This window comes from Mustelus asterias, chromosome 15 (assembly GCF_964213995.1).
Source record: "Mustelus asterias chromosome 15, sMusAst1.hap1.1, whole genome shotgun sequence".
Classification (NCBI taxonomy): Eukaryota; Metazoa; Chordata; class Chondrichthyes; order Carcharhiniformes; family Triakidae; genus Mustelus; species Mustelus asterias.
In genome coordinates, this window is record NC_135815.1 from 3,698,739 (window position 1) to 3,716,336 (window position 17,598).

At 47.4% G+C, this 17,598-nt stretch overlaps 1 protein-coding gene across 5 annotated transcripts in view; it reads left to right on the plus strand.

Moving 5' to 3' along the window:
• phactr2 (phosphatase and actin regulator 2) overlaps window positions 1-17,598 on the plus strand; it is a 246,128-nt gene that overhangs the window by 167,244 nt on the left and 61,286 nt on the right. For 4 of the 5 annotated variants that reach the window (XM_078229377.1, XM_078229379.1, XM_078229378.1 and 1 more), the window contains exons 2-3: window positions 452-619; window positions 10,642-10,722. In XM_078229377.1, the coding sequence (XP_078085503.1) occupies window positions 452-619; window positions 10,642-10,722 (249 nt within the window). The remainder of the gene's footprint in view (window positions 1-451; window positions 620-10,641; window positions 10,723-17,598) is intronic. The other variant, XM_078229380.1, reaches the window with a different exon arrangement.

Sequence of the window (17,598 nt, forward strand, 5' to 3'; positions counted from 1 at the left end):
AAACATTCGGGGTGAGATTTTCCAGCCTCTCAGCTGCGTGTTTCCTGACGGGAGGTGGCATGTTGTTTGCTAGCGGTGGGATTCTCTGGTCCTGCCACTGTCAATGGGAATTCCCATTGGTATCACCCCACACCAGTGGGGAACCCATGGGCAGGAGTGCGCTGCCGGCGGGTCTGGAGAATCCCGCCAGCGTGAATGGCCGGAGAATTCCGGCTGTTGTGTGGCGAGTGTGTTCGGAGAGGAACAGGTTCCCAATCCTCTCCTCCAATGGGGATTTCCTTGTGTCATGCCTGGATCTGTTTTGGACGCATTAATAGAGATTAAGCACTGTAATTAATCAATTACTCTGCTTTCGTTGTATGACACGACCATTCGAATGGTAGAAACTCTCGCAAATGTTGCAGGAATGCAGAGAAATGAAGGATTCACGTGTTTCTCTTTCTGGTTACAGCTGATGGATTGGAAAAATACTCAGTCGCAAACTCGGAAGGGCTGCCCCCTGTATCTGGGACACCGCCATTGAAACGCAAAAGCAAGTTGGCATCCATAGGCAAAATCTTCAAACCATGGAAATGGCGGAAAAAGAAAGCGAGTGAGAAGTTCCAGGAAACGTCAGCGTGTAAGTAACTCATTAATCCCGGCATTGTTAGGGTGCTCTTTATCTAACCTCACAGCCTGGCTAGGATTCTCTCTCGTAGAATACAGTGTAGAAGGCCATTCATCCCATTGAGTCTGCACTGACAACAATCCCACCCAGGCATTATCCTTGTAATCTCACATAGTCCCCCTGACACTAAGGGGCAATCCCACCCAGACCTGTTCCCCATAACTCCAAGTATTTACCCCGCTAATCCCCCTAACCTACACATCTCGGGACACTAAAGGGCAATTTAGCACGGTCAATCCACCTAACCTGCACATCTTTGGAGGGTGGGAGGAAACTGGAGCACCCGGAGGAAACCCACGCAGACCTGGGGAGAATGTGCCAACTCCGCACAGACAATGACCCGAGGCCAGAATTGAACCCGGGTCCCTGGCGCTGTGAGGCCACAGTGCTAACCACTGGGTCACTGTGCCACCCTCTCAGTGACACCTCAGCTCCATTGGAACATACAAGGGGGACGGATTCAAACCTCACTTCAGAGCTGCACATATTGGCCCATGTGTTCCTCTATCCAGATCTCCAGTTGTTAAACTTACTTTGGCCCCTTTAACTGCGGTGATGGTTTGCATTATGAGTTGGTGCCAGGTGGAACGAGCAGAACAACCTGGACAGGACATCTGCCAAGGGGCAAGCAACCACATATTTCCTTAACCAATTGGATTGAGAAAGTGGTGGTGAGCTGCCTTCCATTGTAGTCCATGTGGTGTGGGTACACCCACAATGCTGTCAGCGAGGGTGTTACAGGATTGTGACCCAGTGACGGTGAAGGAACAACAATATAATTAAGCCAGGAAAGATGAGTTAAGGCCACAAACCGATTAGCCATGACCTTATTGAATGATGAAACCGGATCAATGGCCTACTCCTGCTCCGAGCTCTTCTCTCATGATAACTCATCAGAATGATGTGTAGTTTGGAGGGGAATCTGCAGCTGGTGGTTTTCCCATGTGCCTGTTACCCTTGTCTCAGGTGGTAGAGGTCACAGGTTGAAAGGTGAGGTCGAAAGAGCCTGGGTGAGTTGCTACAGTGCATCTTGTCAGCGGTACACACGGCTGCAACTGTGCATTGGTGGTGGAGGGAGTGAATGTTTATGCTGGTGGATGGGGTACCAATCAAGCGGGGCTTCTTTGTCCTGGATGGTGTTGAGCTTCTTGAGTGTTGTTGGAACTGCACTCATCCAGGCAAGTGGAGAGTATTCCATCACACTCCTGACTAGTGCCTTATGGACAGACGTTGCTAAGTCAAGAAGTTAATTTTTCTCCACAGAATTCCCAGCCTCTGATTTGCTCTTGTCACCACAGTATTTATATGGCTAGTCTAATTCAGATTCAATTCCCAAGATGATGATAGCTGGGGATTTAGTGGTGGTAATACCATTGAATATCAACAGGAGATGTCTTGTTGGAGATGGTCATTGTCTGGCAGTTATGTGGCGTGAATGTTTGTTACTACTTGTCAGCCCAAGCTTGGATATTGTCCAGGTCTTGCTGCATTTTAGACATGGACTGCTTCAGTATCTGAGGAGTCGCGAATGGTGCTGAACATTGTGCAGTTAGCGGCGAACTTCCCCACTTCTGACCTTATGACGGAGGGAAGGTCATTGATGAAGCAGCTGACGATGGTTGGGCCGAGGACACTACCCTGAGGGGCTCCTGCAGAGATGTCCTGGAGCTGAGCTGATTCACCTTCAACAAACACAACCATCTTCCTTTATGCCAGGTGTGACTCCAACTAGCGGAGAGTTTTCCCCTGATTCGCATTGACTCCAGTTTTGCTCGGGCTCCCTGATGCCACGTTGTCAAATTCTGCCTTAATGTCAAGGGCTGTCACACTCGCCTCACCTCTGGAGTTCAGCTTTTTGATTTATGCTTAGACCAAGTTTGTAATGAGGTCAGGAGTTCAGTGGCCCCAGCAGATTCCAAGCTGAGTGTCAGTAAGCAGGTTATTGCTGAGCAGGTGCTGTCTGATAGCACTGTCGATAACACTTTCCATCAGTTTGCTGGTGATTGAGAGTAGATTGATGGGAGGGTAATTGCCGGGTTGGATTTGTCCTGCTTTTTGTGGACAGGATACACCTGGGCAGTTTTCCACATTTTGTGCTGGGGCCGGAGTTATAGCTGCATGGAGATGGAAGGCGTGAGGCTGTTTATTTTGGAATGACTAACCTAACTTGCTATGCAAAGTTTCCTTTGTGTCTACAGTACAGGAACGTCATCCCATTCTGTTCGTGTCTATGGTAAGGCAGCCTGCATTATTCTGCTTCTGAGAGTCCAACAATGGAGCAGCCAATCTCAGATAGATACCTCTGCATTTAATCACACATCCTCAGTCCTTGAAGTCACTCTGGCACTTGCACCTAAATAATGGTGAGCTCTGTTACCCTCATCCCTATTTAACAACAGTTCCTGACGAAGGGTCATTCGGACTAGAAGTGTTGGCTTGATTCTCTCCCCACAGATGCTGTCAGACCTGCTGAGATTTTCCAGCATTTTCTGTTTTTATTTGTTCTGATCGTACAGCTCGGTTCCCGGCGTGTTTTACTGTTGAAGATGCTACTCCTTTGATGATGAACAAAACTGGGTGTGTTGCAGGGATTGAAGAGTGAAGAGTTACCTCAGATAAACTCCTCAACAATTACCACCAGGAGCAATTCAGCTGCTCAATCGTTTCATAACAGCTCAGAGCCAATTGCTACATTTTAAAATAATTCAGGCACAGCAATTTGCCATTGTTCAGAGATGTGGTGGGGTTCTGTATAGATTCAAGTCTGACTTTGCAAATTGCTCTGTCAGTGCTTTAGTTGACGACTGAGACTTTGAAACGTTTTCCATTAACTCAGCAATTTCTTGGGTTTAAATTCACCTTCCCACTCTGGGAAAGATTTCTTCTGCACATAACGTGTCAGAAAGTTGTAAATGTCGCCTTTAAAAATCCATTTCTTTCCAGACGTAACATCTTCCATCTATTTATCCTTTCTTAGAGAATGCACTTTATGCTCATTAATTCCCTCCAGAGTTCATGTCCTCAGTGCCCACATGTTCCAGCCTGGGGGATTTGCGTGCCTGTGTTGTTACATTTTGGCCTTGTCCGTACTCTTCAATGCAGCAACTGTGCTTCCGTCAGTTCTTCAGAGACACTAGAATTGAAATCATGCTGAGAGTTTTAAACTGCAAACCTACTACCATCTCACAAATCAGTCCCATCTCTCAAATCCACCCACCCCCCCACTGCTATTTTAATGATTGCACATTTATAATTACAGCACAGAGCAACTTGAACACAATATTGTGTTTATTTCTCTGGATTCTCTGAATTGAATTCTGCCATCATGGTTTTATCTACATGCTGTCCCTCTGTGACATCATCCAAAAACACAGCGTCAGTTTTTACCCGGCTGTCCCTCACCCCAACCCCACCCCCCAGCTTCTCCAGCTCTTGTGCTTGTCCGATATCCAGTCCCAGAGAAGCAGGGTTTCTTCAGACTCAAGCCTGGGAAGAGCAACGTCATTGGCTCTGATCCCTCACTACCAACTCATCTGTCTCCCTAGCAACTGGCCGAGACTGACCCAGATTGTTAGCAACCTCGGTGTCATTTTGAACCCGGCTTGAGCTTCCTACGTCTGCAATATCACGAAGGCTGCCCATTTCCACCACCCTGCCTCAACTCATCCTCTGCTGAAACCTACACCCATCAGTTGCCTCCAGTATTAATGATTCCAACTTACTCCTGGGCAGACTCCCACCTTCTAACTTTGTAAACTTGAATTCATCCATATCTCTGCTAACCACATCCCAACTTGCACCGAGTCCTGTCCATTCATTCTTCCTGTGCTGCGAGACCTACATTATTAACCACCAGTTACTCAATGCTATGATTTAAAATTCTGAACCTCCTTTATGAATCCCCTATCTCTGTAACCTCCGGCAGCCCTATAAACCTTCTCAGATATCTACTTTCCTCCAATTCTGACCCTTTGACTATTCCTCCACTACTGCTGGCCGTGACTGCATTTGCTTGGGTTCTGCTCTGGAATTCCCTGCCTAAAATTGTCTGCCTCATTCCTCCTTTAGGACGCTCCTTAAAACCTTTCATAAGATCATAAGATCATAAGACATAGGAGCGGAAGTAAGGCCATTCGGCCCATCGGGTCCACTCCACCATTCAATCATGGTTGATTTCAACTCCATTTACCCGCTCTCTCCCCATAGCCCTTAATTCCTCGAGAAATCAAGAATTTATCCATTTCTGTCTTGAAGACGCTCAACGTCTCGGCCTCCACAGCCCTCTGTGGCAATGAATTCCACAGACCCACCACTCTCTGGCTGAAGAAATTTCTCCTCATCTCTGTTCTAAAGTGACTCCCTTTTATTCTAAGGCTGTGCCCCCGCGTCCTAGTCTCCCCTGTTAATGGAAACAACTTCCCTACGTCCATCCTATCTAAGCCGTTCATTATCTTGTAAGTTTCTATCAGATCTCCCCTCAACCTCCTAAACTCCAATGAATATAATCCCACGATCCTCAGACGTTCATCGTATGTCAGGCCTACCATTCCTGGGATCATCCGTGTGAATCTCCGCTGGACCCGCTCCAGTGCCAGTATGTCCTTCCTGAGGTGTGGGGCCCAAAATTGCTCACAGTACTCCAAATGGGGCCTAACCAGTGCTTTATAAAGCCTCAGAAGTACATCCCTGCTTTTGTATTCCAAGCCTCTTGAGATAAATGACAACATTACATTTGCTTTCTTAATTACGGACTCAACCTGCAAGTTTACCTTTAGAGAATCCTGGACTAGGACTCCCAAGTCCCTTTGCACTTTAGCATTATGAATTTTGTCACCGTTTAGAAAATAGTCCATGCCTCTATTCTTTTTTCCAAAGTGTACGACCTCGCACTTGCCCACGTTGAATTTCATCAGCCACTTCTTGGACCACTCTCCTAAACTGTCTAAATCTTTCTGCAGCCTCCCCACCTCCTCAATACTACCTGCCCCTCCACCTATCTTTGTATCATCGGCAAACTTGACTTTGACCAAACTGCCCAAAAATTATACGGTTAGCTTCTGTGAAGCGCCTTGGAATTCTTTACTGCTTTCAGGGTGCTAAATTAATGTGAGAGTAAGAATAATGGATGCTGGAAATTTGACTTGTGGACAGGCGGCATCTGTGGAGAGAGAAGCATTTAATATTTTAGCCCGAAGACGCTCGCCATTGGCCCAGATCTGATGAAAGATGATCAATTCTGGGTGGAATGTTTTGATTATTTTTTTCGATGTGTCAGCTGGGGCGGGGAAAGCGAGTGTAGCTCACCGACTGCGCTGATCGCTTCCCCGCCTGACGCTTTGACAAAGAGAAGTGGTGGGTCGGGTCCCACAACATCATGCCGGTGGGACAGGCTCTGAATGAGGCCACCCCGACCAGCAACTTAGGCTTTTAAAAGATCACAGGGAGCAGTGCCAGGCTACTGTATGGACACGATCCTCTCCCCCAAGGGCCGCATCTCTGCACCTCTGGTGGGTTCTACTCGGCAGGGGTACGTCATGGTGAACCTGTCGTGATTCATGGCATGCCAACGTGAATGGACAATCTAATGTGCGGGGATAATCAGATGTAGATACCCAAGGTGCATATACTGGGGGGGGGGGGGGGGGGGGGGGGGGGGGGGGGGGGGAGAAGAACGGAGAAATCCCACCAGCGTAAAAGCCATTTAGGGTCTCCCACTCAATTCCCAGCTCCCCTCGCCATTCGTACCTCCCGAAATTCCCAATCTCAATCTCCATAGACGCTGTCTGACCTGCTGGAGTATTGCCAGAATTTTATGTCTTTATTCCATACAAGTACCAGTGGTGTTGGCCTCATTGCTGCCCACATCTGGCCTAAGTTTACTTTAGCCAGCAGCTTCATCGTTTTAAAGGGCTCGATTATGTCACCACTCAGCAGCCGCCTTCCTAAAGCAAAGCGCCCCCAGCCTGTGCCATCCTTTTTGATAATTATCATCTGTCAGTTCATCTAAAAACAAGTAAAGTTTATTTATTGTCACAAATAGGCTGACATTAACACCGCAATGAAATTACTGTGAAAATCCACTGGTTGTCACACTCTGGCGCCTGTTCGGGTACACTGAGGGAGAATTTAGCATGGCCAATTCATCTAACCAGCATGCCTTTCGGGCTGTGGGAGGAAACTGGAACACCCAGAGGAAACCCACACAGACATGGGGAGAACGTGCAAACTCCACACAGACAGTGACCCAAGCCGGGAATTGAACCCGGGTCCCTGGCGCTGTGAGGCAGCAGTGCTAACCACTGTGCCACCATGCCGCCTGTGAATCGATTTTGCACCTTCTCCGGTCTCTCTATGTCCTTTGCCATAACCGGAACTCTACACTAGAGTGCCATTTAACCAAGACACTGGCCTGAAGTCTCTGATCCTGCCCCGCGGCTGGGATTTTCCAGTCCCGTAGGAGTGAATGAGCACCAGCCAAATTTTTCATTCTCGCTCGCAGCAGTGACGGGGCGAACAAAATCGGAGAGTTCCGGCCACTGTGCAAGTTTAACTTGATCTCTTTACTTTTCCATAGAACCAGGGTTATAGAATCCCTACCATGCAGAAGGAGGCCATTCGGCCCCTCGAGTCTGCACCGACTCAGCATCTTACAGGTCCCCCCTGCCCTATTCCCGCATGCAGTTACTGTGGCTGATCCACCTAAGCTACACATTTTAGGGGGCAATTTAGCACGGTCAATCCACCGTTATTTCCAACTCCATCCCTCCAGAAAGAAACACCAGTACTTTGCACAATTTGTAGCTTTATTAACCCCTGTTGCTACTTTTAATAATTTGAGAATCTGTATCCCAACATTGCTTTGACCAACCAGTCCATTTTTGCTGAGATTTTCGAAAGAATTTGCAGCCTCCCATTCTTCCTATCAGAATGCCTGACCTCACACTTAATTATACCAAAATATATTTGCCAATCACATGTCCTTTCTGCACATTTATTAATATCATCTTGTGTTCTGTTGCAGCCTTGATTTGTTGACTAAACAGGACTTTTTCTCACTGGAATGTTCAGACACTGAAATATGCAGTTCATGTGAATTCTCGTAAATTTAATTCTAAATGCAGAACTGGGCAGCCTCGATGTAAAGTTAGTCGACCATCGAGTGGGGCTCGGGATTAGAGGAAGCTTTCTTTCCACCCAGAGTCATGGAAACATGGAACAGACTGCCTTTGATGGGATGCTAGTTAATGCTGCCTTAATTAATGCCTTCACAAAAGGCTGCATTGAATATCTGCTTCAGAATAGGATTACAGGCTACAGGGTTAACTGTAAGCACAAAGGGGACAAAAATCTCGCACTTATGAACTGCTTTAGAATGTGCCAGCGTGCTCCTCTTCCAAGGAAATTACTGTCGCTACACAGCAAGATCCCACAAACCACCAGTTTTTGCTGGTGTTTCTTTGAAGAAGGCACCAGGAAGTGACTCTCATAATAATTCATGTGAATGCTTACCATCTGTGGGTATTGGCAGGTGGGATCTCCGGTTAAGATCTCATCCAACAGACGGATCATTTCAACATAAAGAACATAAGAACTGGGAGCAGGAGTTGGCCATCTGGCCCCTCGAGCCTGCTCCGCCATTCAATAAGATCATGGCTGATCTTTTCATGGACTCAGCTCCACTTACCCGCCCACTCAAGATAACCCTTAATTCCTTTACTGTTCAAAAATTTACCTATCCTTGCCTTAAAAACATTCAATGAGGTAGCCTCAACTGCTTCACTGGGCAGGGAATTCCACAGATTCACAACCCTTTAGGTGAAGAAGTTCCTCCTCAACTCAGTCCTAAATCTGCTTCCCCTTATTTTGAGGCCATGCCCCCTGGTTCTAGTTTCGCCTGCCAGTGGAAAAAAACCTCCCTGCTTCTATCTTATCTATTCCCTTCATAATCTTATATGTTTCTATCCGATCTCCCCTCATTCTTCTGAATTCCAATGAGTACAGTCCCAGTCTACTCAGTCTCTCCTCTTAAGCCAACCCTCTCAACTCTGGAATCAACCTTGTTAATCTCCTCTGCACCCCTCCAGTGCCAATACATCTTTTCTCAAATAAGGAGACCAAAACTGTACACAGTACTCCAGCTGTGGCCTCACCAGCACCTTATACAGCTGCAACATAACCTCGCTGTTTTTAAACTCCATTCTTCCAGCAATGAAGGACAAAGTTCCATTTGCCTTCTTTATTACCTGCTGCACCCGCAAAACCAATTTTTTGTGATTCATGCACAAGGACACCCAGGTCCCTCTGCACAGCAGCATGCCCTACTCAAACTGCCCTACTAAATACCACACCCTCAGACATGTTCAAGTTTAAATGGAATTCTTGCTGGGAGACAGAACCGATTCATTAATGTCACTTGGTTAGTTTTGATTCTGAGAGGCCACATATCTTCAGCCCGCATTTGTACGATTCAGTCCAGCTCACTAGCAGCTCACCTGCAGACCCAGTCCATGGGCTGATGATAGTGTGACTGTGGTATGAGGAGTCTGGAGCTGGATTGCAAACTACATAAATACAATCTCGTCCAATGTCATTTTGACCTGTCCATGAACCAAGTTTGAAGCGATTAATTGTAAAGTGTGATGGAATACTCTCCGCTTCTCTGGATGAGTGCAGCTCCAACAACATCTCGGCACTATCCAGGACAAAGCAATCCGTTTGATTCGCGCACCATCAACAAAACATTCACTCCCTTCCTGCATGGTAGCAGTCGTATATTTCATCTAGAAGATGCTCTTCAGTAATTCACTAACACTCCTTTGACAGCAACTTCTAAACCATCTAGAAGGACAAGGGCAGCAGATGCATGGGAACACCATCAGCTGCAAGTTCCACTCCAAGCCACTCACTATCCTGACTTGGAAATATATTGCCATTCCTTTGCTATCATTGGGTCAAAATCCTGGAACTCCCTCCCTAACAGCACTGTGGGTGTACCTACACCACACAGACTGCAGCGGTTCAAGAAGGCAGTTCACCACCATCTTCTCAAGGGCAATTATGTAATGGCCAATCAATGCCAGTCTATCCATAAATACAAACATTCTATGACATGATTTTTTTGAAAGAAATGTCTATTTGTGATATCTCTCTGTTACTGCATCACTGTGACACCTGTTCCACCTACATCAGAATCTTTTTTTCAGTTTCTGTTGAGTGAAACTCATTGATTTGTGCTAAATGATGGTCAGAGGCTATTGTGACATTCCCCCTGTCAAGAACTGAATTGAGATTGCCCTGACTGATTGCATATAGATCAGTGATCTCTGTCAACAGCCTAAATTGGGTATGATACAGATCCTGACACTAATCCACTGTGCTCCCATCTCCTCCAGAAGTTAATTCCTTCCTTTCAGCCTGTTGCGCATAAAGACATATTCCAACAGCGGTGTCCGTTCGATGGACTTTATGAGAATGTGTGTGCCTTGGAATTGAGGTTTTACAGATGATGCATTTATCACTGTTGCAAACCCTGAGCTTGCACCATCTGTTATTGGGGAACTCTCTGAATGTTGACGGCACGATGGCACAGTGGTTAGCACTGCTGCCTCACAATGCCAAGGACCTGGGTTCAATTCCGGCCTCGGGTCACTGTTTGGGTGGTGTTTGCACATTCTCCCTGTGTCTGCGTGGGTTTCCTCCGGGTGCTCCGGTTTCCTCCCACAGTCCAAAGATATGAGGTTAGGTTGATTGGCCATGCTAAATTGACCCTAGTCTCATGAGGATTAGTAGGGTAAATATGTGGGTTATGGGGAATAGGTGCCTGGGTGGGATTGTGTTTGGTGCAGACTCAATGGGCTGAATGGCCTCCTTCTGCACTGTAGGGATTCTATGTTTCTCTGACAATCGCAAGATATTGTTTATTGATTTGCTGCATTGAAATCTTTCTCTTTCTCGCTTCCCCCTATTTTGGCCAGTGTTGGAGAGGAAAATATCAACCAGACAGAGTCGTGACGAGCTGATAAGGAGAGGCGTTCTCAAGGAGATTCCTGATCAGGGTGAGTCCCACAAATAGGAGATTCCCATCGTGTCGAAACATCCCAGGGGGTAACCTCTTGTGCTGGCTAGGCAGTAGATGTGGGAGAAAGCTATGCACTTTGGCAACATTCATGAATAATGTATCCTTGGGAAACTTAAGACAATAAAGTATGACGGTTCTTTTGTCTGCATTTAACATGCAGTCATGATGCGGAGATGCCGGCGTTGGACTGGGGTAAACACAGTAAGAAGTCTCACAACACCAGGTTAAAGTCCAACAGGTTTATTTGGTAGCAAACGCCACCAGCTTTCGGAGCACTGCCCCTTCGTCAGGTGAGTGGGAGTTCTGTTCACAAACAGGGCATATAAAGACACAAACTCAATTTACAGAATAATGATTGGAATGCGAGTCTTTACAGCTAATCAAGTCTTAAAGGTACATACAATGTGAGTGGAGAGAGCATTAAGCACAGGTTAAAGAGATGTGTATTGTCTCCAGACAGGACAGTTAGTGAGATTCTGCAAGTCCAGGCAAGTGGTGGGGGTTACACATAGTGTGACATGAACCCAAGATCCCGGTTGAGGCCGTCCTCATGTGTGCGGAACTTGGCTATCAGTCTCTGCTCAGCGACTCTGCACTGTCATGTGCCGTGAAGGCCGCCTTGGAGAACACTTACCCGAAGATCAGACACCGAATGCCCGTGACTGCTGAAGAGTTCCCCAACAGGAAGAGAACAGTCTTGCCTGGTGATTGTCGAGCGGTGTTCATTCATCTGTTGTCGTAACGTCTGCATGGTTTCCCCAGTGTACCATGCCTCGGGACATCCTTTCCTGCAGCGTACCTGGTGGATGGTGTTCTCACATGAGATGATGGCATCCGTGCCGATAGAACATAGGAAAACAACAGCACAAAACAGGCCCTTCGGCCCCACAAGTTGTGCCGAACATATCCCTACCTTTTAGGCCTACCTATAACCCTCCATCCTATTAAGTCCCATGTACTCATCCAGGAGTCTCTTAAAAGACCCTATTGAGTTTGCCTCCACCACCATTGACGGCAGCCGATTCCACTCGCCCACCACCTTCTGTGTGAAAAACTTCCCCCTAACATTTCCCCTGTACCTACCCCCCAGCACCTTAAACCTGTGTCCTCTCGTAGCAGCCATTTCCACCCTGGGAAAAGGCCTCTGAGAGTCCACCCGATCTATGCCTCTCAACATCTTATATACCTCTATTAGGTCTCCCCTCATCCTACGTCTCTCCAAGGAGAAAAGACCGAGCTCCCTCAGCCTATCCTCATAAGGCATGCCACTCAATCCAGGCAACATCCTTGTAAATCTCCTTTGCACCATTTCAATCTTTTCCACATCCTTCCTGTAATGAGGCGACCAGAACTGAGCACAGTACTCCAAGTGGGGTCTGATGAGGGTCTTATATAGCTGCATCATTATCCCCGGACTCCTAAACTCAATCCCTCGATTGATAAAGGCCAGCACACCATACGCCCTCTTAACCACCTCCTCCACCTGCGAGGCCGATTTTAGAGTCCTATGGACCCGGACCCCAAGGTCCTTCTGATCCTCTACCGTACTAAGAGTCTTTCCCTTTATATTGTACTCCTTCATCCCATTTGACCTGCCAAAATGGACCACGACACATTTATCTGGGTTGAAGTACATCTGTCACTTCTCCGCTCAGTCTTGCATCCTATCTATGTCCCTCTGTAACTTCTGACATCCCTCCAGACTATCCACAACCCCACCAACCTTCGTGTCGTCGGCAAACTTACCAACCCATCCCTCCACTTCCTCATCCAGGTCATTTATGAAAATGACAAACAGCAAGGGTCCCAGAACAGATCCCTGGGGCACACCACTGGTGACCGACCTCCATTTAGAAAAAGACCCATCTATATCCACTCTCTGCCTCCTTTGGGCAAGCCAGTTCTGGATCCACAGGGCAGCAGCCCCTTGGATCCCATGCTCTCTCACTTTTTTTAGAAGCCTTGCATGGGGGACCTTATCGAACGCCTTGCTAAAATCCATATAAACCACATCGACCGCTTTCCCTTCGTCAATGTGTTTAGTCACGTTTTCGAAGATGATCCGGCACGTCTTGCAGAGGTTGTTGTGGCAGGGTTGTGTGGTGTTGTGGTCACTGTTCTCCTGAAGGCTGGGTACTTTGCTGCGGACAATGGTCTGTTTGAGGTTGTGCGGTTGTTTGAAGGCAAGAAGTGGGGGTGTGGGGATGGCTTTGGCGAGATGGTCGTCTTCATCAATGACATGTTGAAGGCTCCGGAGAAGATGTCGTAGCTTCTCCGCTCGGGGAAGTACTGGACGACGAAGGGTACTCTGTCCACCGTGTCCCGTGTTTGTCTTCTAAGGAGGTCGGTGTGGTTTTTTGCTGTGGCGCGTCAGAACTGTCGATTTGATGAACCGAGCGCCATATCCTGTTCTTATGAGGGCATCTTTCGGCGTCTGGAGGTGTCTGTTGCGATCCTCCTCATCCGAGCAGATCCTGTGTATACGGAGGGCTTGTCCGTAGGGGATGGCTTCTTTAACGTGTTTAGGGTGGAAGCTGGAGAAGTGGAGCATTGTGAGGTTATCCGTGGACTTGCGGTACAGTGAGGTGCTGAGGTGACCGTCCTTAATGGAGATGCGTGTGTGCGAGAATGCAACCGATTCCAGAGAGTAGTCTATGGTGAGTCTGATGGTGGGATGGAACTTGTTGATGTCATCATATAGTTGTTTCAGTGACTGTTCACCATGAGTCCAAAGGAAGAAAATGTCATCGATGTATTTAGTGTATAGCATCGGTTGAAGGTCCTGTGCGGTGAAGACCGCTGCCCTCGACTTGACATGTATGCCCAAGCCATCAGGAGGTGTGTCAACACCAAATTCATCAGCCGCACTCACAAGACCGCCCCGAACATCACCCAAGCACAACGCAATGCCATCCATGCTCTCAAGACCAACCGCAACAATGTCATCAAACCAGCAGACAAAGGAGGGGCCATCGTCATACTGAACAGAATGGATTACTGCAAAGAAATGTACCGACAACTGAACAACGAGGAACACTACAGACAGTTACCCACAGGTCCGACCAAAGAACACACCCGTCAACTCAACACTCTGATCAAGACCTTTGATCTGGACCTTCAGAGCACCCTCCGTGCTCTCATCCCACATACTCCCTGCATTGGAGATCTCTACTGCCTCCTGAAGATACAGAAGTCAAACACACCCGGCCGTCGCATCGTATCGGGCAATGGGACTCTGTGCGAGAACCTCTCCGGCTATGTCGAGGGCATCCTGAAACCCATTGTACAAAGAACCCCCAGCTTTTGTCGTGACACTACGGACTTCCTACAGAAACTCAGCACACATGGAGCAGTTGAACCAGGAGCACTCTTCGTCACAATGGATGTCTCGGCACTCTACACCAGCATCCCCCACGATGATGGCATTGCTGCAACTGCCTCAGTACTCAACGCCGACAACTGCCAGTTTCCAGATGCAACTTTACAACTCATCCGCTTCATCCTGGACCACAATGTCTTCACCTTCAACAACCAGTTCTTCATCCAGACACATGGAACAGCCATGGGGACCAAATTTGCACCTCAATATGCCGACATCTTCATGCACAGGTTCGACCAAGACTTCTTCACTGCACAGGACCTTCAAATGATGCTATACACTAGATACATTGATGACATTTTCTTCCTTTGGACTCCTGGTGAGCAATCACTGAAACAACTATATGATGACATCAAGTTCCATCCCACCATCAGACTCACCATGGACTACTCTCCGGAATCGGTTGCAATCTTGGACACGCGCATCTCCATTAAGGACGGTCACCTCAGCACCTCACTGTACCGCAAGCCCACGGATAACCTCACGATGCTCCACTTCTCCAGCTTCCACCCTAAACACGTTAAAGAAGCCATCCCCTACGGACAAGCCCTCCATATACACAGGATCTGCTCAGATGAGGAGGATCGCAACAGACACCTCCAGACGCTGAAAGATGCCCTCATAAGGACAGGATATGGCGCTCGGTTCATCAATCGACAGTTCTGACACGCCACAGCGAAAAACCGCACCGACCTCCTCAGAAGACAAACATGGGACACAGCGGACAGAGTACCCTTCATCGTCCAGTACTTCCCTGGGCGGAGAAGCTACGACATCTCCTCCGGAGCCTTCAACATGTCATTGATGAAGACGAACATCTCACCAAGGCCATCCCCACACCCCCACTTCTTGCCTTCAAACAACCGCACAACCTCAAACAGACCATTGTCCGCAGCAAACTACCCAGCCTTCCGGAGAACAATGACCACGACACCACACAACCCTGCCACAGCAACCTCTGCAAGACGTGCCGGATCATCGGCACGGATGCCAACATCTCACATGAGAACACCATCCACCAGGTACACGGTACATACTCTTGCAACTCGGCCAACGTTGTCTACCTGGTACGCTGCAGGAAAGGATGTCCCGAGGCATGGTACATTGGGGAAACCATGCAGACGCTACGACAATGGATGATGAACACCGCTCGACAATCACCAGGCAAGACTGTTCTCTTCCTGTTGGGGAACACTTCAGCGGTCACGGGCATTCGGCCTTTGATCTTCGGGTAAGTGTTCTCCAAGGTGGCCTACACGACAGCGCAGAGTCGCTGAGCAGAAACTGATAGCCAAGTTCCGCACACATGAGGACGGCCTCAACCGGGATCTTGGGTTCATGTCACACTATCTGTAACCCCCACGACTTGCCTGGACTTGCAAAATCTCACTAACTGTCCTGTCTGGAGACAATACACATCTCTTTAACCTGTGCTTAATGCTCTCTCCACTCACATTGCCTGTACCTTTAAGACTTGATTAGCTGTAAAGACTCGCATTCCAATCATTATTCTGTAAATTGAGTTTGTGTCTTTATATGCCCTGTTTGCTGTTTGTGAACAGATCTCCCACACACCTGACGAAGGAGCAGCGCTCCGAAAGCTCATGCCGTTTGCTACCAAATAAACCTGTTGGACTTTAACCTGGTGTTGTGAGACTTCTTACTGTGTTTAACATGCAGTCCAATGAGGTGTGGAACCAAATCCCATTTGCCCTTTCAGGTGAAGAAAAGCTGGGAGTTTTCTCTGGTAACCTTGTCAATGCCTATCCTTGAACTAGCATCACCAAAACTAATCATCTCGCCATTGTCACATTGTTGTTTGTAGCATCTTGCTGTATATAACTTGTTAATCATGCTTCCTGCTTTACAATAGTGACTACACAACTTCACTGGATGCAGAGTTTGGAGGTTGTGAAAGATGCGATTTAAAAAATGCCAGCCTTTTTTCTTTGTCCTGTCCGTTCCTTCCATCATCCATTCCTCCTTTCACCTGTGTTACCCTCAAGGTTTACAGTTGCCTCTGAGTGACTAAAAAACACTCCACTTTCAGTGAAGTCAACTCTCTCTCTTTCGGGAGCAGTTTTCAAGAGGAAATGCATGGCAGCCCCAACTTGCTGGTCGCTACATTATTCTCCGCAGTTCCTGAGAGCCGTAGCTTTCAGGAAGCCAGTGGTTTGCAAGTTCGTGCCAGAACTGGGGACCAGCCTAAGGCCTTTAACATCAAACTGGAGTGAGCCAGGAGGGCCAGGCCCTTTCAGTGTGAGACACTCCGCAGCCAGAATACTCGGGACACGACTACACAACAAGAATTGCACGTTCTTTCTCGAACATTCAGAAATGTTGAGTACTCAGGAAGGTTTGCTAAAAATGGATGTTGTGTGGACCAATCAGTGAAATACTATTGCAAGCCCTCAGTGCCTCTCCACGCTGACTCCACTTCCTCAGAGTCTGCATTCATCACCTTTTCTGTGTTGTGCGGTGCTAAGCTTCACCTCTGTGTAAACTTTGGTCAACATTTCCTGTTTCAATTTCCTCTCTTTCACAGTTGAGATTGTCAGAAAGCGATGGCTTTTTTTTCCCCTCTAGCTTTCAGCCTTTTGAAGAAAAATAAATAAATTCTAGCAGGAGAGCTTTCCTCTCCCTGGGCGTGTGAACTTTGGTTAATATAATTCTCACGAACCTGCTCCTTTTAACCTGTTCTTAGTAAAGGCTGAATCCACACTCCACAGCTGGTGTAAGCCCAGGAGGGGAACTCCTGGAGGAACGTATTGCAGCTGGAGTTTCAGCAGTGAATGTTTTAAACGACTGTGCACACATTTGGTTGTTTAGATCAATAAATCCCTTTGATTTTAATTCTTCCCAATGGTATTGCTGCCTAAGATTTTTTTTTGTGAAAGAAGACTTGCATTTATATAGTGTCTCATGTCAATTTAAAGCTACTGTAGTGTGCAAGCCGGGTCCCCATTGTAATTGAGGTAATGCCAATTTGTGCACAGCAAGCCCTAACAAACAGCCACACTCTGTTTCAGTCATGATTATTAAGTGAATAAATATTAAACTGGGCCAACTTGCATTTATATAGCGCCTTTAATTTAGCAATATTTCCCAAGGTGCTTCACAGGAGAATTATCAAAGAAAATATGACACCAATCTACCTAAGGAGATATTTTGCTAACCAAAATCTTGGTCAAAGAGGTAGGTTTTCAGAGACCTCATAAAGAATGAAAGAGAGGTGGAGAGGTTTAGAGAAGGAATTCCAGAGCTTGGGGCCCAGACAGCTGAAGGCACAGCCACCGATGGTGGAGCGATTAAAATCAAGATTGCACGAGAGGCCAGAATAAGAGGAGTGCAGAGATCTCAGAGATTTGTAGGGCTGAAGTAAAGTTGAAGTTTATTTATTAGGCTCACGTTGACACTGCAATGAAGTTACTGTGAAAATTCCCTGGTTGCCACACTCCGGCGCCTGTTCGGGTA